The following is a 21,801-nucleotide window of genomic DNA, read 5'->3' as shown; positions in this document are numbered from 1 at the left end:
GTAAGACTTTTAAGCAGGTCAACATTCACAAGGCCCAGGGCCAGACGGATTACCAGGACGTGTACTCCGAGCATGTGCTGACCAACTGGCAAGTGTCTTCACTGACATTTTCAACATGTCCCTGACTGAGTCTGTAATACCAACATGTTTCAAGCAGACCACCATAGTCCCCGTGCCCAAGGACTCTAAGATAACCTGCCTAAATGACTACCGACCCGTAGCACTGACGTCTGTAGCCATGAAGTGCTTTGAAAGGCTGGTCATGGCTCACATCAACAGCATTATCCCAGAAACCCTAGACCCACTCCAATTTGCATACCGCCCCAACAGATCCACAGATGAGGCAATCTCTATTGCACTCCACACTGCCCTTTCCCACCTGGACAAGAGGAACACCTACGTGAGAATGCTATTCATTGACTACAGCTCAGCATTCAACACCATAGTGCCCTCTAAGCTCATCACTAAGCTAAGGATCCTGGGACTAAACACCTCCCTCTGCAACTGGATCCTGGACTTCCTGACGGGCCGCCCCCAGGTGGTAAGGGTAGGTAACAACACATCTGCCACACTGATCCTCAACACGGGGGCCCCTCAGGGGTGCGTGCTCAGTCCCCTCCTGTACTCTCTGTTCACCCATGACTGCATGGCCAGGCACGACTCCAACACCATCATTAAGTTTGCCGACGACACAACAGCGGTAGGCCTGATCACCGACAACGATGAGAAAGCCTATAGGGAGGAGGTCAGAGACCTGGCCGTGTGGTGCCAGGACAACAACCTCTCCCTCAACGTGACCAAGACAAAGGAGATGATTGTGGACTACAGGAAAAAAAGAGGACTGAGCACGCCCCCATTCTCATCGACGGGGCTGTAGTGGAACAGGTTGAGAGCTTCAAGTTCCTTGGTGTCCACATCACCAACGAACTATCATGGTCCAAACACACCAAGACAGTCGTGAAGAGGGCACGATAAAGCCTATTCCCCCTCAGGAGACTGAAAAGATTTGGCATGGGTCCTCAGATCCTCAAAAAATTCTACAGCTGCACCATCGAGAGCATCCTGACTGGTTGCATCACCACCTGGTATGGCAACTGCTTGGCCTCCGACCTCAAGGCACTACAGAGGGTAGTGCGTACGCCCAGTACATCACTGGGGCCAAGCTTCCTGCCATCCAGGACCTCTATACCAGGCGGTGTCAGAGGAAGGCCCTCAAAATTGTCAAAGACTCCAGCCACCCTAGTCATAGACTGTTCTCTCTGCTACCGCACGGCAAGCGGTACCGGAGTGCCAAGTCTAGGTCCAAAATACTTCTCAACAGCTTCTACCCCCAAGCCATAAGACTCCTGAACAGCTAATCATGGCTACCCGGACTATTTGCACTGCCCCCCCACCCCATCCTTTTTACGCTGCTGCTACTCTGTTAATTATTTATGCATAGTCACTTTAACTCTACCCACATGTACATATTACTTCAACTACCTCAACTAGCCGGTGCCCCCGCACATTGACTCTGCACCGGTACCCTCCTGTATATATAGCCTCCCTACTGTTATTTTATTTTACTTCTTCTCTTTTTTTCTCAACACTTTCTTTGTTGTTGTTTTATTTTTTACTTTTTTTGTAAAAAATAAATGCACTGTTGGTTAAGGGCTGTAAGTAAGCATTTCACTGTGATGTCTGCACCTGTTGTATTCGGCGCATGTGACCAATACAATTTGATTTGATTTGATTTGACTTGGGCAGGAGCTCAACAGAGCTGAGTACCGGCACCTCACATTTTATACTGCTTGAGCTCCTGTTTCTCTTACAGAATATTAGCTCAAAAGTATTGTGGCGCTCCTGCAACTAAATATAAATGTACCAGCACCAAAATGAGAACCAGCACCTATTGCAGTCCAAGTCAAGCCCTGATAATGGGCAAATGTTGCACAATTCAGCTGTGGAAAACTCTTAAAGACCTACCCAGAAAGACACACAGCTGTAATCGCTGCCAAATATGATTCTACAAAGTATTGATTCAGGGTTGTGAATACTTATGTAAATAAGATGTTTCTGAATTTCATTTTCAAGAAATGTGCTAAAATTTCTAAAAACATGTTTTCACTTTGTCATTATGGGGTATTGTGCGTATATGGGTGAAACATTTATTTTATTTTTTTATCAATTTTGAATTCAGGCTGTAACCCAACAAAATGTGGAATAAGTCCTACTCTAAATCACTTTATAGTGAGGAAACTAGAGACAACCACTGTTCGCTATTTGTTCAGCAGATAAGAGAGGAATATTAATTAATATGACACTCTCCACACAATAAAGGTGCCTTTGTAAAAATGTAATTGATCAATGAGAGTTGTTCATTGCAACATATTATACAGTATGTGTGACTCACTTTAAGGGGTGTTAACATATGGATTGTCAATTAGGTTAACATTAAAACCCACAACTGTGAGTCATTCAGTCACTATCAACACATACATGCCATATCTGATTGTAAAAACCTGAACAATCTACTTTATGTGGTTTAATGTGTCTAGAAGGACTGGCTGACACGTGCAGTCTGTCTGTGTAAGATTTATCGCTGCTCATTGGTCATATTAAAATATGTCTCTTGATTTTGGGAGAATCTCTCATGGAATATCCTTGGACTATATTATGTTAGCTCACTTGAGAGTTGAAATAAATGTTGTTTAAAATCTAATACAGTTCTGGGCATTATAAAGTTCCTTTTTACACATGCAAAACGCTTGCTGCAGCAAGTTAAATCGTTAACGGTGACAAACTGTCTCACAGGATTACGCCAAGCACCAAGTTAATTAGCAATCATCTAACATTTTAGATATTGTACTAGTTCCACAAAAAAAAATGGAGGCAACAATTTGCATTAGCTTTTTGAGTATTTCCAACATAATGTATTTTTACATATAATATACTTAACTTTTACTGTTTCACAAACACTACTATATTAAGTCCAGCATAAAAATGGCTAAGATTCAACTTAGTTTATCAAATCCAGAACTATTATAGTACATTAGATCTACTTCATCTTTCTGATAAGTTACTTTCATTGATCACATGTTACTATCAAACATGGTTTTACGTATTTCATCACTTTACATTTTTATCCACTGTAGCAGGAATTGCTGAGCACAGTGCTCATCATGAGCCATTAACTGGAAGTCAAGCTGCAAACATTATAGCTTGATGTAGTTTTTCTGTCAAGTGTGGCATGTATAGTCTTATTAAGGGTGAGAATGGGTGGTCTCATCATTGAACATCAATTTGTCTAACGGTTTTGATATCCATTCATCATGATCCATTACACCTCACATAATAACAAAGTGTTTGATACAAATATACACATGTGCTTTTCATTCTTCAAACATGATTACAACATTGTGTAAAAGTATCGTAAAGTTAAAAATAAATCAATTACCCACAATCCTCTGAAAACAGAGCCACATAGCAAGTTGTTGGAAGAACTTACAATTCTTAAGTTGAAAGGAAATATTATGAAAACTGAGTGAGTTAAACACAATTTTCCTTGTAGTTGTTTTTACACACAAATAGTTGTTTAGATTATGCATTTATCTTATGTTGAATTCATATAATTTTTGGGGGGGTTGGTTGAACAAGTGAAGTAGAGTAAAGTGCTAATTATATTCAAGTAAAGATGACAACTACGTTTTTTATAATTTTATAATTAAGTATAATTAACGTTATTTTTTATTTTTTTACAGTGCAATAGCCCATTCCCAGAGCTGTATGTTTTTGTACAATTCAATACTGTTGGTGTGTTTGACGATGCGTAGAATGTAGAGTTGGGTAGGTTACTTTCTATATGTAATCCGTTACAGTTACTAGTTACCTGTCCAAAATTGTAATCAGAAATTTAACATTTGGGTTACCCAAACTCAGTAACGTGATCTGATTACTTTTGGATTACTTTCCCCATCAGAGGGATTAGAAGAAGACAAAAAGGATCCATCAAACGCACTTGGTGTGTCATCATAGTGGTCTCTGACTTGTGGTCAGACTCGCTCAGGTGAAACAAACATAACTTGCACCTTTTTTCAATGCTGAATTGAATTGTGTCCAAGGTGTCATAATTAGTTTAGCCAACATCCTGTCTAAATTTGAGAGTAATCCAAGAAGTACTCTGTAATCGAATTACAATATGTTTGCTGGTAATGTAACTGATTACAGTTGCAGTTTTTTTGTAATCAGATTACATCTAACTGATTACATGTAATCAGATACTCCCCAACCCTGATATAATGCATTCTGCACTGGTCAACTGCATTGAGACTTTAACATAAATAAATGATCATAAGAATAGCCAGAATAGCATGATGATAGCACATTATGCTGAAAACAAGGAAAAGCAGCTCCAAATCCATCTAAAGCTTCACTGAGACTGGCAATCCCTGTTATGTATGTTTTGTATTCTCTCATATTCAATCTGTGTGCTGTAAATGTGTAACAAGACCCTATTATTTTCCTCCAGCATTCCTCTATTCTGCGTTTATCCCCAATGCATGCTAGCCAATCATGACGCCCCTCGGACCCTCCCCTTTCCAGATAAAAAGAGGGCCAGGGAACAGTGAGCTCCATCTACAGCGAGTCTCTCAGTCTCTACACACCACCTCCTGTAGCACTTGCTAAGTCGTCATGTCCACCAGAGCTGTGAAGAACACCAGCTACTCTGTGAGGTCCTCCTCTGCAGTCATGGGCTGCCCTCAGAACTTCAGCAGCAGCTCCTACTCCGGCGGCTATGGCGGCAGCGCCAGACAGAGCTACAGCGTCCGCAGCTCCTATGGTGGCGTTGGTAGCAGCGGCGGGGGCGTTGCAGCAGGTGGTTATAGGGTAGTTGTGGCTGGGGGGTCCGGGCAAAGAAGGGGTGTGATGGAGTTTGGGTATGCGGGCATGGGTGTTGGCGGTGGTATGGGGATGGGGGGTGGGAAGATGACCTGTACGGGACCCCCTCAAATCACAGCTGTTCAGGTGAACAAGAGCCTGCTGGCCCCCCTGAACCTGGAGATTGACCCCAACATCCAGGTGGTCCGCACCCATGAGAAGGAGCAGATCAAGACACTGAACAACCGCTTTGCCTCCTTCATCGATAAGGTCAGTTCCTCATGTGTTCCTATCACAACAGGGTCAAATGCATAGTGCATGCCAAATACTTTCATACACATGAGGTGAGCTTGATTTAGCTCATCTGGTACAATGGGGCCAATGGAGTGGTCCCAAAAGTGCAATGTCCACCCACTCTGCACCATGGTCAAGCTAAATCAAACACACCTCAGGTATATTATAGCATTGGACAGTAAAATACCTGACACAGGTCTGGTTTGTATTAACTTGGTATTTGAAGGGAAAGATTATCTTGTGATTTCGGTAATCTGTTTTGGAATTTCTATGTTACCTATAAGCATTGCCTTACCTTCATCGAATAATCTCCCTGCTTTAGTCAATCATAACTGAATGTACATTATGTACAAAACTATGGAAATAAATTAAACTGTAAATATGTGACTAATTGCATACTATTGCATACTAAGCATATAAGACAAACTTGGTTATTAACAGATTAAAATTGGCATCACCAAACTCCCTCATTGATCACTACCCTCTTACTAAAAGAGAGAGAGTGGAAAGGGTGTAGATAGAGATACGGCCAGAGACAGACCACAAGACGAGGTTGGCTTTATGAATACAGGGTTTGCTGTTCGGAAACCCCTTCTAGACATTAGTAACTGACTCTTAAATCCACAAAACAATCTTTCTTGTCAGTAGAATTTGTAGGCAACTAGGGATTTGTTGTTGGGCAGGGATCCATCTTGTCACAGGATCCTCTCTTGCTCAATGTGCCATTGTCCCATAGGCCTACACACTCAAACAGGAAATGGCAGATTCACTGTCAGATATATCAGCCCATTCATGCACAGGGCTTATCAACTGTCAATTATCTCTACAATGATTACATGCTTCAACCATCCCTTATTGTTTTACCTACCTTAATGGGGCCCCTTATTTCTAAAGAACCAAATAACTCAAGGATCAATGTACAGCTTAAGCCATAAATCGGTTATGTTTACCGCCAGGTTAACCTTATCTATGTGTGGCATTCTACCCCTCTCCACACCTTAGCGATGCACACCTCTGCTCTCTCTCCTCCTTGCTTGTTGTGTTTGAGTGGAACCCCACCCAGGGGCAGGGGGACAAAAGACAAAACTGTGTGTAACTTTGTTTCAGAAACAGTACCACATTGTGCTGAAACACGGACACACATTGACACACATTTGTTTGTTGGACATTCTTTAGCCTATACATCCATTCACACTTTTGCTATATCCATTCATGCGCATTCATTCATTCATTTGTTTGTTCATACCTTCCTTCCTATCCTCCCTCCCTCCCTCCCTCCCTCCCTCCCTCCCTCCCTCCCTCCCTCCCTCCCTCCCTCCCTCCCTTCCTTCCTTCCTTCCTTCCTTCCTTCCTTCCTTCCTTCCTTCCTTCCTTCCTTCCTTCCTTCCTTCCTTCCTTCCTTCCTTCCTTCCTTCCTTCCTTCCTTCCTTCCTTCCTTCCTTCCTTCCTTCCTTCCTTCCTTCCTTCATCCATTCATTCACAAGTTTCAATCAATGACACAGAGCATTTCCCTTTTGTCCCTGCAGGTGCGTTTCCTGGAGCAGCAGAACAAGATGCTGGAGACCAAGTGGAGCCTCCTGCAGGACCAGACTACCACCCGCTCCAACATCGACGCCATGTTCGAGGCCTACATCTCCAACCTGCGCAGACAGCTGGACGGCCTGGGCAACGAGAAGATGAGGTTGGAGTTGGACCTGCACAACATGAAGGGTCTGGTGGAGAACTTCAAGACCAAGTGAGTACTTTCTTCATATTATAACGTCTTGACAAGAAGGGTTCATTGGGCCTGAAAAGGTCATTAGCATTAGCATGCTATTTTGGAAAAGTTGCACTACTGTACAAATCTGGGTCTCAAATTCAGTATTATGATTTCAAGACGCTTTTCTTTTTGATTAAATACAAATTTTAATCCTAAACATGATTTCATTTTAAGCTTGTCAGAAATGTTTCTTGTTTGATTTAAAGGCTTGCTCTATTCTCCTCTCTCAGGTATGAGGAGGAGATCAACAAGCGTAACGAGTCTGAAAACAACTTTGTTCTCCTGAAGAAGGTCAGTAGACTAAATAATTCTAGAAGCCTCCCTACATGCATAACTTACAGTGCATTGTTACTTTACCTCAACATCAACAAATTGGCTGAAGTAGAAAAGTACATTTACATTTTAGTAGTCAAAAAATTTAGTAGTCTAAAAATTGTTTACAACAATTATAGCTTCTGAGGTGGAAGTTGGGAGAGTTATATTTGGGTGTTTCAGTGAAACGTAAGTGAGGGAGGCCACGCTCTCTCGCTTTCCCAGATGTTTAGTTCATTTCATTCCGATCTCCTTTGCATTATTGTAGCCATTTTCTGTAGCCTGTCAACTATGCCTCTGTCTATCCCTGTTCTCTCCTCTCCGCACAGGCTAAACAAACACCTCACACCGCGTGGCTGCTGCCTCTCTAACCTGGTGGTCCCTGCACGCACGACCCACGTGGAGTTCCAGGTCTCCGGCAGCCTCTGGAACTGCCGTTCTGCGGCCAACAAGGCAGAGTTCATCTCAGCCTATGCTACCCTCCAGTCCCTGACGGAAACATGGATTACCACTGAAAACACTGCTACTCCTACTGCTCTCTCCTCGTCTGACCATGTGTTCTCGCATACCCCGAGAGCATCTGGTCAGCGGGGTGGTGGCACAGGAATCCTCATCTCTCCCAAGTGGACATTCTCTCTTTTTCACCTGACCCATCTGTCTATCTCCTCATTTGAATTCCATGCTGTCACAGTCACTAGCCCATTCAAGCTTAACATCCTTGTAATTTATCGCCCTCCAGGTTCCCTTGGAGAGTTCATCAATGAGCTTGACAAGTTCCTTTCCTGAGGATGGCTCACCCCTCACAGTTCTGGGTGACTTCAACCTCTCTACGTCTACCTTTGACTCATTTCTCTCTGCCTCCTTCTTTCCACTCCTCTCCTCTTTTGACCTCACCCTCTCACCGTCGCCCCCTACTCACAAGGCAGGCAATACGCTTGACCTCATCTTTACTAGATGCTGTTCTGCTACTAATCTCACTGCAACTCCCCTCCAAGTCTCCGACCACTACTTTGTATCCTTTTCTCTCTGGCTCTCCTCCAACACTACTCACTCTGCCCCTACTCAGATGGTAATGCGCCGTCGCAACCTTCGCTCTCTCTCTCCCGCTACTCTCTCCTCTTCCATCCTATCATCTCTTCCCTCTGCTCAATCCTTCTCCCTCCAATCTCCTGATTCTGCCTCCTCAACCCTCCTCTCCTCCCTTTCTTTATCCTTTGACTCTCTATGTCCCCTATCCTCCCGGCCGGCTCGGTCCTCCCCTCCTGCTCTGTGGCTTGACGACTCATTGCGATTTCACAGAACAGGGTTCCGGGCTGCCGAGCGGAAATGGAGGAAAACTAGACTCCCTGCGGACCTGGCATCTTTTCACTCCCTCCTCTCTACATTTTCTTCCTCTGTTTCTGCTGCTAAAGCCACTTTCTACCACTCTAAATTCCAAGCATCTGCCTCTAACCCTAGGAAGCTCTTTGCCACCTTCTCCTCCCTGCTGAATCCTCCTCCCCCTCACCCCCCTCCTCCCTCTCTGTGGATGACTACGTCAACCATTTTGAAAAGAAGGTTGACGACATCCGATCATCGTTTGTTAAGTCAAATGACACTGCTGGTCCTGCTCACACTGCCCTACCCTATGCTTTGACTTCTTTCTCCCCTCTCTCTCCAGATGAAATCTTGCGACTTGTGACGGCCGGCCGCCCAACAACCTGCCCGCTTGACCCTATCCCCTCCTCTCTTCTCCAGACCATCTCCGGTGACCTTCTCCCTTACCTCACCTCGCTCATCAACTCATCCTTGACCGCTGGCTATGTCCCTTCCGTCTTCAAGAGAGCGAGAGTTGCACCCCTTCTCAAAAAACCAACACTCGATCCCTCTGATGTCAACAACTACAGACCAGTATCCCTTCTTTCTTTTCTCTCCAAAACTCTTGAGCATGCCGTCTTTAGCCAACTCTCTTGCTATGTAACGATCCCGGCAGTCTGAGTCGGGTCCTGTCTGTGGACTAGTTTTTCTGCTCGTGATCTCCAGTTTCCCGAGGGTTCTGGAACGCTCCCTGCCTGGTTGCCGGGCAACGTTGCTAGGCGGGAGCTCTCTTGATTTCCGCACCTGCATCCCATCAGCAATCTGCACACCTGGTCCTGATCATCACCCTTCTTAGGCTCTGGCCTAACATCCATTCCCTGCCGGATCGTTAGCCATGAACAGTAGGTTTACCAGAGTATCAGTCTTAGAGCTTCTAGCGTTAGTTTTGTTGTTTTGCACCTTGTTGGTTTGTTGTTTACTTACCTCCGTTTTGTTCCATCTGCAGTCACTCGTCCGGAACCTTCATCCAACCTCTGCCTGGTGGTCGGCGGCTGCCGAGCCATGATGGGATCAACCACTGCACCCCCAACAACTAATCAACGCCGCCCGCTCTGTTCCCTGGATTATTCAGCATCACTCTTGAATTTGTAAATAAACACTCACCTTCGTTTCAACTTACCTTGTCCTGGTCTGCTTCTGGGTTCTGGCTTTGTAACTCGTGACAGAACGATCCGGCCAGTAATGAACCCAGCGGACCTGGACTCTGTTCGCCATGCCATTACCCATCAGGAGAAGATGTTGGGCCATCATAGCACGGTACTACAGGAGATCGCGTTGTCAGTTCGGAACCTTTCTACCGGTCTGACGGAGGTCCAGAACCAACGCAAGTTTCCGGTGGAGGATCCACTACCGGTTTCACCCATCTCGCCTGCCGCTTCTGGAGCTGTGTCCTTCCGTGAGCCCAAGGTTCCGACGCCGGATAAATATGAGGGGGAGCTGGGAAGATGCCGTTCCTTCCTTATGCAGTGTGGATTAGTGTTCGATCTACAGCCCTACTCTTATGCCACAGACAAGGCTAGGATAGCCTTTGTGATTGAGTTGCTGCGTGGTCGAGCACTGGAGTGGGCTTCAGCCGTTTGGGAACGACAGGATCCCTGCATGGCTTCATACCAGGGGTTCACGGCCGAGATGAGGAAGCTCTTCGACCATTCCGTCCGAGGGAGGGACGCAGCTAGGCGCCTGTTTTCGCTTCGCCAAGGAACTCGCAGCGTGGCCGACTTCGTGATCGAGTTCAAGACGTTGGCTGTGGAGAGTGGGTGGAATGAGGAGTCTCTGCAAGCGGCCTTTTACCAGGGTCTGTCGGAGCAGCTCAAGGATGAGTTGATCTCCTATCCGGAGCCTAGTGACCTGGACAGCTTGGTAGCCTTGTCTATTCGGGTGGATAATCGAGTCCGAGAGCGAAGGAGGGAGAAGCAATGGGTTCCGTCCAACCGATCAGCTTCTCAGGTTCCAGTCGGGTCGGGGATTGGATCAGAATACGTCGATCATCGTCCACCACACAGGATTAGTGGAGAGGTCCTGTCTCCCGATTCTGAACCCATGCAAGTGGGGCGGCACGGGTTAACCAAGGAGGAGCGCCAACACAGACGTAGGGACTAACTGTTGCCTCTACTGTGGTGGTTCGGGACATTACCTCGCCACTGGTTCCCGGCGGTCGTCAAACTGCGCGGCTCGCTAAAGTTGGGAGGACTTTTAGCGAGCCAGTTTCGACCTCTCAATACCTCTGTCAGACCCCGTTTCCCGGCTACCCTTATGAACAGGAATCAGAGCTTAGCGATTAACGCTTTTATCGATTCAGGTGCCGATGGAAGCTTTCTTGATGCCGAGTTGGTGGAACAGCTGGGGCTTTCCAAGGAGCAATTGCCGGAAGCCATTGAAGCTACCACTCTGGACGGCAGTAGTCTGGCACGTATCACGATGAGGACTGAACCGGTTAAGATGCTGTTGTCGGGGAATCATTCTGAGATGATTTCATTCTTCATTCTGCCGTCTTCCCATGTTCCTCTGGTCCTTGGATACCCCTGGCTGAAGGAACACAATCCCACGTTCGATTGGGTGACGGGCAAGGTAACGAGTTGGAGCCTTGATTGTCATGCTAACTGTCTCAAGACTGCCTGTCCCCATTCGGTTCCCAGTCAGGTGATTGAGGCTAAACCCCCAGATTTGTCCCTGGTTCCCGAGACATATCACGATTTGGGGGAAGTTTTCAGTAAGCAGAAGGCTCTGTCACTCCCTCCCCACCGACCATATGATTGTGCCATCAACCTGTTCCCTGGAGCTGTCTACCCCAAGGGAAGGTTATACAGTATCTCCCGACCTGAACGTGAGGCTTTGGAGACCTACATCAAGGAGTCCCTAGCTGCTGGTCTCGTTCGTCCCTCGTCATCACCCCTGGGGGCAGGATTCTTCTTTGTGGGTAAGAAGGATGGCTCTCTTCGACCGTGTATTGATTATCGGGGGTTGAATGACATCACGGTCAAGAACAAGTATCCCCTGCCCTTGATGAGTTCTGCCTTCGACTCCTTACAGGGTGCTACGGTGTTCACCAAGCTAGACCTACGCAATGCGTATCACATGGTCCGGATCAGAGAGGGGGACGAGTGGTTGACGGGTTTCAATACACCGATGGGTCACTTCGGTATCAGGTGATGCCGTTTGGACTGACCAATGCTCCAGCGGTATTCCAGAGTATGGTGAAACGACGTCCTGAGAGATATGATCGGTCTCTTTGTGTTTGTTTACCTGGATGACATTCTGATCTTCTCGAAGGAACCTTCCGACCACGTCCAGCATGTCCGGCAGGTTCTGCAGCGATTGTTGGAGAATCGCCTGTTCGTGAAGGCCGAGAAGTGCGAGTTTCACGCCCACACGACATCCTTTCTCGGGTACATCATCTCCAGGGGAGAGATTAGGATGGACCAGGAGAAGGTTAGAGCGGTTCTGGAATGGGCCCAGCCCGGTACGAGATTGCAGCTCCAGAGATTTTTGGGGTTTGCGAATTTCTACCGCAGATTCATCCGGGATTACAGCCGTGTGGCCGCTCCGTTAACTGCCTTGACTTCCAGTATCAGGACCTTCAAGTGGAATCCGGAGGCGGATCGAGCGTTTCTGGATTTGAAGAGGCGATTCACCAACGCACCGATTCTCTCTCAACCGGACACGGCCCGTCAGTTCGTCGTTGAAGTGGGCCGCGTCTGATGTGGGAGTTGGCGCCATCCTGTCGCAGCGATGCTCCACGGACAGTAAACTCCATCCCTGCGCCTACTACTCTCGTCGCCTTTCGCCTGCGGAGAGGAATTACGATGTGGGTAACCGGGAGCTTCTCGCGGTGAAACTTGCCTTGGAGGAGTGGCGCCACTGGTTGGAGGGCGGAGCAACCGTTTATTGTCTGGACTGACCACAAGAATCTTGCTTACGTGCAATCGGCTAGACGTCTCAACTCCCGTCCAGGCCAGGTGGGCGTTGTTTTTCGGACGATTCAAGTTTTCCCTGACGTTCCGACCTGGATCTAAGAACGGCAAGGCGGACGCCTTGTCCCGGATGTTCTCCAAGACGGAGGAGAGTGGGTCCAAGACCGAGACAATTCTCCCCCGGAACTGCGTCGTGGGAGCAGTTATGTGGAAGATTGAGGAGGAGGTGATGGCGGCCCTTCGGACGCAGCCCGGTCCCGGTAACGGTCCACCCGGTCGGTTGTTTGTGCCTGAGTCGGTTCGTCCTGCTGTCCTCAAATGGTCCCACGCCAGCAAGATGGCTTGTCACCCTGGCGTGGCTCGGACGATGGCGTTTCTTCGCAGACGTTTTTGGTGGCCTGCCATGGCCGAGGATACTCGGGGGTTTTGTTGCTGCCTGTCCAGTGTGTGCGCAGAATAAGAGTACCAATCGGCCCAGCTCTGGACTACTTCACCCCCTTCCTATTCCCCGGCGACCATGGTCGCATCTGGCCCTGGACTTCGTCACTGGGTTGCCCGCTTCTGAGGGGAACACGGTCGTTCTGACTATCGTGGACAGATTCAGCAAGTTCGCCCACTTTGTGCCAATTGCCAAGCTTCCCTCTGCCTCGGAGACGTCCGAGATCCTGGTTAGGGAGGTTTTCAGGGTCCACGGTTTGCCCAGTGATATCGTTTCCGACCGTGGCCCTCAGTTTACCTCTGCTGTCTGGAAGTCCTTCTGTTTGGCCATTGGAGCTACAGTCAGTCTCACATCTGGTTTTCACCCCCAATCCAATGGTCAGGCGGAGAGAGCCAACCAGAAGATGGAATCCACGCTACGCTGCCTGGTCTCTTCCAACCCCACCTCCTGGGTCTCTCAGTTGCCTTGGGTTGAGTATGCCCACAATACTCTCCCTACATCTGCCACTGGGATGTCTCCCTTCCAGTGCCTGTATGGCTACCAACCTCCCTTGTTCCCTTCTCAGGAGAAGGAGCTCTCAGTGCCCTCTGTTCAGGCCCATATTCGTCGTTGCCACCGGACCTGGCATCGGGCCAGAAAGGCACTCCTTAGAGTTTCGGACCGGTATCAGCTCCAGGCGAATCGTCGCCGGATCCCCGCTCCCACCTATACCATCGGAGATAGGGTCTGGTTGGCCACACGGGATCTTCCTTTACGGACTGAGTCTAGGAAGTTGTTACCGAAGTTCATTGGTCCGTTTGTGGTGGAGAAGGTGATCAATCCAGTGGCAGTTCGACTCAAACTACCGAGGACGCTCAGAGTCCATCCCACCTTTCATGTCTCCTGCCTCAAGCCTGTTTTCCTCAGTCCTCTGTTGCCTCCTCCGCCTCCTCCTCCTCCTCCTCGGATGATCGGAGGTGGTCCTGCCTACACGGTGCGACGCATCATGGATTCCAGACGGCGGGGCCGGGGTTTCCAGTATCTCGTGGACTGGGAGGGGTATGGTCCTGAAGAGAGGAGTTGGATTCCGCGGCGACAGATCCTAGATGCTGACCTCATTCGTGACTTCTACCGCCTCCATCCTGGCGCTCCGGGGAGTCCGCCCGGTGGCGTTCGTCGGAGGGGGGGTACTGTAACGATCCCGGCAGTCTGAGTCGGGTCCTGTCTGTGGACTAGTTTTTCTGCTCGTGATCTCCAGTTTCCCGAGGGTTCTGGAACGCTCCCTGCCTGGTTGCCGGGCAACGTTGCTAGGCGGGAGCTCTCTTGATTTCCGCACCTGCATCCCATCAGCAATCTGCACACCTGGTCCTGATCATCACCCTTCTTAGGCTCTGGCCTAACATCCATTCCCTGCCGGATCGTTAGCCATGAACAGTAGGTTTACCAGAGTATCAGTCTTAGAGCTTCTAGCGTTAGTTTTGTTGTTTTGCACCTTGTTGGTTTGTTGTTTACTTACCTCCGTTTTGTTCCATCTGCAGTCACTCGTCCGGAACCTTCATCCAACCTCTGCCTGGTGGTCGGCGGCTGCCGAGCCATGATGGGATCAACCACTGCACCCCCAACAACTAATCAACGCCGCCCGCTCTGTTCCCTGGATTATTCAGCATCACTCTTGAATTTGTAAATAAACACTCACCTTCGTTTCAACTTACCTTGTCCTGGTCTGCTTCTGGGTTCTGGCTTTGTAACTCGTGACATGCTATCTCTCTCAGAATGACCTTCTTGATCTAAACCAGTCAGGTTTCAAGACTGGTCATTCAACTGAGACTGCTTTTCTCTGTGTCACGGAGGCTCTCCGCACTGCTAAAGCTAACTCTCTCTCCTCTGCTCTTGTCTTTCTAGACCTGTCTGCTGCCTTTGATACTGTGAACCATCAGATCCTCCTCTCCACCCTCTCCGAGTTGGGCATCTCCGGCGCGGCTCACTCTTGGATTGCGTCCTAACTGACCGGTCGCTCCTACCAAGTCGCGTGGCGAGAATCTGTCTCCGCACCACGTGCTCTCACCACTGGTGTCCCCCAGGGCTCAGTTCTAGGCCCTCTCCTATTCTCTCTATACACCAAGTCACTTGGCTCTGTCATATCCTCACATGGCCTCTCCTATCATTGCTACGCAGACGACACACAACTAATCTTCTCCTTTCCCCCTTCTGATAACCAGGTGGTGAATCGCATCTCTGCATGTCTGGCAGACATATCAGTGTGGGTGATGGATCACCACCTCATGCTGAACCTCGGCAAGACGGAGCTGCCCGTTCCATGATCTCGCCATCACGGTTGACAACTCCGTTGTGTCCTCCTCCCAGAGTGCGAAGAGCCTTGGCGTGACCCTGGACAACACCCTGTCGTTCTCCTTTAACATCAAGGCGGTGACCCGATCCTGTAGGTTCATGCTCTACAACATTCGGAGAGTACGACCCTGCCTTACACAGGAAGCGGCACAGGTCCTAATCCAGGCACTTGTCATCTCTCGTCTGGATTACTGCAATTCGCTGTTGGCTGGGCTCCCTGCCTGTGCCATTAAACCCCTACAACTCATCCAGAATGCCGCAGCCCGTCTGGTGTTCAACCTTCCCAAGTTCTCTCACGTCACCCCGCTCCACCGCACACTCCACTGGCTTCCAGTTGAAGCTCGCATCTGCTACAAGACCATGGTGCTTGCCTACGGAGCTGTGAGGGGAACGGCACCTCCGTACCTTCAGGCTCTGATCAGTCCCTACACCCAAACGAGGGCATTGCATTCATCCACCTCTGGCCTGCTGGCTCCCCTACCTCTGTGGAAGCACAGTTCCCGCTCAGCCCAGTTAAAACTGTTCGCTGCTCTGGCACCCCAATGGTGGAACAAGCTCCCTCACGACGCCAGGACAGCGGAGTCACTCACCACCTTCCGGAGACACTTGAAACCCCACTTCTTTAAGGAATACCTGGGATTGGATAAAGTAATCCTTCTACCCCCCCTTACCCCACCCCAAAGAAAGAAAAAAAATAAACATATTGTAAAGTGGTTATCCCACTGGCTATAAGGTGAATGCATCAATTTGTAAGTCGCTCTGGATAAGAGTGTCTGCTAAATGACGTAAATGTAAATGTTATCCAGAGCGACTTACAGGAGCAGTTAGGTTTAAGTGCCTTGCTCGGTTACTGGCCCAACCTGCCACCCTACATGAACCTAGATATTTTCTGCTTTCTCAGGATACAGATGCTGCATACATGGCCAAGATGGAGCTGGAGGCCAAGCTGAACTGTCTCACTAATGAGATTGAGTTCCTCAGGAGTATCTATGATATGGTAATGTACCATGTCCATACTGCAATGGGAGAGACTGACAGAAAACATTTGAAGGACTAGCCTATGCTGTAGATTCCATTGGATTTGGAATCAATTGTGTGAAGAGTAGATGCCGGTTGAAATCTAAAGGTTTCTTTTCATCCTCTCTTGGTTCTTCAGGAGCTGCGTGAGCTGCAGTGCCAGATCAAGGACACCTCTGTGGTGGTGGAGATGGACAACAGCCGTAACCTGGACATGGACTCCATTGTCGCTGAAGTGCGCGCCCAGTATGAGGACATCGCCAACCGCAGCAGAGCTGAGGTCGAGACATGGTACACACAGAAAGTAAGCCCTTTCCCCTGTGAGGCCCCCGAAACCCCTCACACCTCCGTAACCTTTTCGAGATTCAATATTGGCTGTGCTCCAATGTCCATACTTGCATATCACTGAGAATGGATGTCCTAAAGAGGATGCTGGTGGGAGGAGTTGTAGGAGGATGGGCTCATTGTAAAGACTGGAATGGAATAAATAGAAAGGTATCAAACACATCAAACATATGGAAACCACATATTTGACTCCGTTCCATTGATTCCATTCCAGCATTGCAATGAGCCCGTCCTCCAATAGCTCCTCCTGCCAGCATCCTCTGATGTCCAATGCCTAAGTGGTATGCTAATGTAGATACTAGAACAGAACCAGAACCAGAGCACTCTGCTTTGAGGCAACCATTATAACCATAAAATCTTAAGTTCTATAGTTTGGGTGACAGTTACCTCAGGGAGGATCTCTGAGGGAGGATAATGTCACTGTGTGAGTTTATGATTCGCTAACCTCCACCTCATCATTGTAACTATACATTGGGAAACCCTCGCGATTACCAAAGCAACGGTGTAAACAAAGGATATTTCTACCGTTTCAGGTATCCACTCTGCTAGCTACATGGACTTCACTGTTATGTTATGTCTCTATGTTTCTGTAACAGTATGAACAGATGCAGGTGTCAGCCAGCAAGTATGGGGACGACCTGAAAAACACCAAGGCAGAGATCGCAGATATGAACCGCAAAATCATAAGATATCAGTCTGAAATTGACATGATGAAGGGTCAGGTGAGTGTCTCATACTGTATGTATCTCAGTCAATATGTAACAGAAGTGCCATGTTATCGAACACCCCTAGTGTGGATAGACTCTCTGCTATTCAGTGGTAGGTTCAACAACATTTACAAATAGGAACACAACTAAAAAAATTTTTTCTGACAACAGCACACCCACCTGGAGAACCAGATTGCTAAGGCAGAGGCGTGCGGTGAGCTGGCGGTGAAGGACGCCAAGCTTCGCATCAACGATCTCGATGTGGCCCTGCAGAGAGCCAAGCAGGACATGACCATGCAAGTCCGCCAGTACCAGGAGCTGATGAACGTCAAGCTGGCCCTGGACATTGAGATCGCCACCTACAGGAAGCTGCTGGAGGGAGAGGAGAGCAGGTAGGAGACGTGGGCCCTGCCCAAATGAAGTGGCTGCCTTCACTCTTTCCCTCAGATCTGATCTGAGTTAGGCTTTCATTTAATGTTCTTTTAGATTAGTGAGTAGTCACGGGAAGTAAGGAGGAAAGCATTCACACATGAGAGCATTAAAACAGTGTGTTGATGACCAATGAGTTAATTTGCTCACTGATCATATCCCTTCCACAGAAATTAATGAATAGAATGGGCATCCCCATTCAAGTCAATGATGTCAATGATGGCATAATGGGTGGACTGGCAGCTATTTTGAGTGTACCCAGGCCAGGAAGTAAAAGCAAGAAGTTTACCCTTCAATATGTGCTGTGATTTGTTGAGTCAACTCAACTGACATTGCAAAAAATACACAGTAGTGGTGCATGGGTAAAATCACTGGGGAATCCAAGCCAGGAAAAAAAGCTATATTAAAACCTATGTGTTGTAATAATTGCGTTGTTTGCTCTATAACCTGTTAGTTCATATGCCTTGTGACCGTGATATTTGACAGTAACAGTCAAAAGTTTCAGGGGTTTTTCTTTATCTTTACTATTTTCTACACTGTAGAATAATAGTGAAGACATGAAAACTATGAAATAACACATATGGAATCATGTAGTAACCAAAAAAGTGTAAAACAAATCAAAATATATTTTATATTTGAGATTCTTCAAATAGCCACCCTTTGCCTTGATGACAGCTTTGCACACTCTTGGCATTCTCTCAACCAGCTTCACCTGGAATGCTTTTCCAACAGCCTTGAAGGAGTTCCCACATATGCTGAGCACTTGTTGCTTTTCCTTCACTCTGCCGTCCGACTAATCCCAAACCATCTCAATTGGGTTGAGGTCGGGGAATTGTGGAGGCCAGGTCATCTGATGCAGGACTCCATCACTCTCCTTCTTGGTAAAATAGCCCTTACACAGCCTGGAGGTGTGTTGGGTCATTGTCCTGTTGAACAACAAATGATAGTCCCACTAAGCCCAAACCCAATGGGATGGCGTATCGCTGCAGAATGCTGTGGTAGCCATGCTGGTTAAGTGTTCCTTGCATTCTAAATAAATCACAGAGCGTGTCACCAGCAAAGCACCCCCACACCATAACACCTCCTGCTCCATGCTTTACGTTGGGAACTACACATGCAGAGATAATCCGTTCACCCACACCGCGTCTCACAAAGACACGGCGGTTGGAACCAAAAATCTCAAAAAATAATTCTGTCAATGATGTTTGGCTTTGAAGCCAAATCCAAACTGGCTTCCCTTTACAATTTTTTTTGTGCGCCAGGACCATTCAAAGCTGAGCTCACTCAGTTTAGCTCAATGCTGATTGGCTATTATTTAATTAAAAAATATATCAAGGGAGGCCAAATGCTCGCTGGCTTCTCTTACATTCAATCAAAGAGTGATTCAATGCTACGGGCGGCAACAATGTCATACTCGTTTTGACCAGACAGCATCAGATAGATGGGCTACACATACAGAGACAGAGGGGCGCTGTTTCGTTCGCTTGGATGCTTTCACCGGTGAGATACATTAAGGCTCTTGTTAATTGAAGGACATTTATGAAACACAGACAGACAAAATGTTTGTATGTTTTGTTCTTTTTTTCTTAATACATTTTTTGGGGAAGCTTGGCTGCCCTTCACATCCACAAATACACGCCACTGAAAATACATTTAATTGCGTGAGCCACATCAGTTAGCATCATTTAATGAGAAATTCTTCACTACCTAATTATACATCTAGCTTAGGTGATTTTTGGTGGTAGCATTAGCTAGCTGGTGTCTGCTTGCTGGCTGAACCAGTCTCAAATGAATCCATATGAAACGAAAGGCAGGGATGCTAACAATGCCAGTTCACACAAGCTAGCAAACTATCTACCGTAAACAAGTTTGCACTAGGCTGCTAGCTGGAGCATGGTTTGCCGCAGTAGCCAGTGCGTCATAGCTACCGAGAGCGGAGGGATTTTTAGAGATGAGTTCCACGTCCTACATAAAAGATCGGTTGAGGGACGAGCATCACGTAGGAGTGAGGAGATCTGACGTAAGACAACGTAGTGTACCCAGGAGTCTACCAGTCAAATTGCCAGGGTTAGAGCTTCCAAGCCCATTCTATTCATTCTATTTCTATGATCCCTTCTCTCTTCTCTCTCCTCTTTACCCAGGCTGGTGACTGGAATCAAGTCGGTCAACATTTCCAAACAGTCTTCTTGTAAGTGAATGCCCTCGCACTCCACAGCTATTCTGTTTCACTTAATGCTTAGTACTTATTGTACATCGTACTTGTCAAATATCTGAGATAAATAAATAACACAAATCCATGTTCACTTCAATGACCCGACATGTTCATTTCCACTTCCAGCAATTAACTACAACTCCTACCCCCTGGAGAGCAGTCGCCCTACTAGCTGCCTCAGGGGCTCAATGGGCGGATACAAGAGCAGCAGCACTTACATCAGTGGCCATGAGAACAGACATGTAGGCCGCAGCTTTGACCTGCCTGGCAGCATCATCCTGGGAGCTACCAGCAGAGATGTGGATGCCAGCATCAGCATGGGAGGCAGCAAAGGCACCAGCAGAGATGTGGATTCCAGCATCACCCTGGGAGGCAGCAAAAGCACCAGCAGAGACATGGATTCCACCGTCACCCGGGGAGACGAATGAGGAGACTTCGTCATCACAGGCGATGGTGCAATTTGTTTACTCTATCTGTCGCAGATTTATGCTTCCCCAACCTACCTTTCAGACTTCCACTCACATTCATTTCCCTTTTCTAGCGCCAGGTTACTACTTAATTTACCTGCCGAACAGTGACACCTGGAATCACAGGCAGTCTAACTGTAACTTCATTTTCCTACCCACAAACGGTCTTGTTTAAAGTGGTAAATGTGAAGGGTTATGTATTCCTGAAAGGCCCCTGAAAGTCAACCCCTAGTGTCCATTCGGCCTACTTGTTTTCTTGCTGACAATGTGTAGTCTTGTTCACTGTCGATGGATGCTTTCCATCTCATTTGACTGTCCACACCGGAGTCACCAGTAGGTGTCATTGTGGCACATGTTTTTCTCTCTGCTTGCTCTGAGACCAATTAAAGCACTTGGAGAACCAACAACCTCTTAATGTGTATGTGCTGTGTGACATATTTCTTCCATTGGGTGTCCATACGAGTCATTTGATGAGAGGATGCTGTTATCCTAATGCCAAACCCCACCAAAAGGGAAATGTATGAAATGTGTCAATGCAGGGCCGGCTCCAGGCATAAGCGACATAAGCGGTTGCTTAGGGGGCCCCCGAACCCCATAAAAGGAACTCACTATTGAGAGTAAGAATAGTAGAATACACCAGGTGCAATTTCGAAATTTGGTTGTGCATCAGCAGTTTTTCTGTTGTTATGTCAGTCCCTCAATTAGCTGACAATTAGCCATGTCAATGTTTGGATTGGTAGTTAGTCTAGCCAGCTATATAAACTTGTAGTAATCATGGCCGAATACCGACCGGTCACGCAGTATTAGTCATTCTCACTCAGATATCATATTAGCATGGCATAAGTAATGGCAAAATGTGTAGAATTGTTAGAAATGAGCGCTAAAACTGAAAAATGTATCTCTCTGCCCCTTGGCAAAATCAGTAGAACTGCAATACATGTGTTATAAAATTGCTAAATGTTCTCTCCGCCCCATGGCAAAATATGTATAATTGCAGTAAATGAACATTAAAACGTAGATTTTCTCTCTGCCGTTAAGAGGGGGGCCACTAAAATGTTTTGCCACAAGGTAGGGGCCCCCCAACCAAATCTTGCTTACGTCCCCAAAAGGCTAGAGCCAGCCCTGTGTCCAAGTCATTCCTCATGACCTCAACTGTGCGATCGGCTTTGGTTAGGTGAGACACTAAACATTCATTTATGCTGAAGGTTAAGTAAACAGGGTTAAGTAAACATGTGAAGAGTCACTGGAAGAATTTCACTGGACAGTACAGTACAACACAATACAACACAAACAGTACAATAAAATATACTGAACAAAAATATAAACACAACATGCAACAATTTCAGAGATTTTACTGAGTTACAGTTC

General features: G+C 47.3%; 1 protein-coding gene across 2 annotated transcripts; it reads left to right on the top strand.

Moving 5' to 3' along the window:
- The first annotated feature begins 4,618 nt into the window (after window positions 1–4,618).
- On the top strand, window positions 4,619–20,848 carry LOC121578025 (keratin, type II cytoskeletal 8). 2 transcript variants are annotated; one of them, XM_041892072.2, is made up of 9 exons: window positions 4,619–5,127; window positions 6,678–6,886; window positions 7,141–7,201; window positions 16,158–16,253; window positions 16,413–16,577; window positions 17,215–17,340; window positions 17,497–17,717; window positions 19,896–19,942; window positions 20,093–20,848. In XM_041892072.2, exons 1-9 carry the CDS (start codon window positions 4,672–4,674, stop codon window positions 20,392–20,394), a joined length of 1,683 nt encoding a protein of 560 aa, XP_041748006.2. In that variant the 5' UTR covers window positions 4,619–4,671; the 3' UTR covers window positions 20,395–20,848. The 2 variants fall into 2 exon arrangements, with proteins under 2 accessions (XP_041748006.2, XP_041748007.2); XM_041892073.2 differs by lacking the exon at window positions 16,158–16,253.
- The last annotated feature ends 953 nt before the right edge of the window (window positions 20,849–21,801 follow it).

This window comes from Coregonus clupeaformis, chromosome 12, assembly GCF_020615455.1.
Source record: "Coregonus clupeaformis isolate EN_2021a chromosome 12, ASM2061545v1, whole genome shotgun sequence".
NCBI classification, from domain to species: domain Eukaryota; kingdom Metazoa; phylum Chordata; class Actinopteri; order Salmoniformes; family Salmonidae; genus Coregonus; species Coregonus clupeaformis.
This window is presented reverse-complemented; position numbering and strand designations above follow the sequence as displayed.

What these genes read in the sequence shown, in the direction of transcription:
- LOC121578025 (XM_041892072.2), top strand. Translation starts at nt 4,672, where the DNA reads ATGTCCACCAGAGCTGTGAAGAACACCAGCTACTCTGTGAGGTCCTCC. An exon ending in AGACATGGTACACACAGAAA is followed by an intron (nt 16,578 to 17,214) that starts GTAAGCCCTTTC and finishes TTTCTGTAACAG; the next exon opens with TATGAACAGATGCAGGTGTC. An exon ending in CATTTCCAAACAGTCTTCTT is followed by an intron (nt 19,943 to 20,092) that starts GTAAGTGAATGC and finishes TTCCACTTCCAG; the next exon opens with CAATTAACTACAACTCCTAC.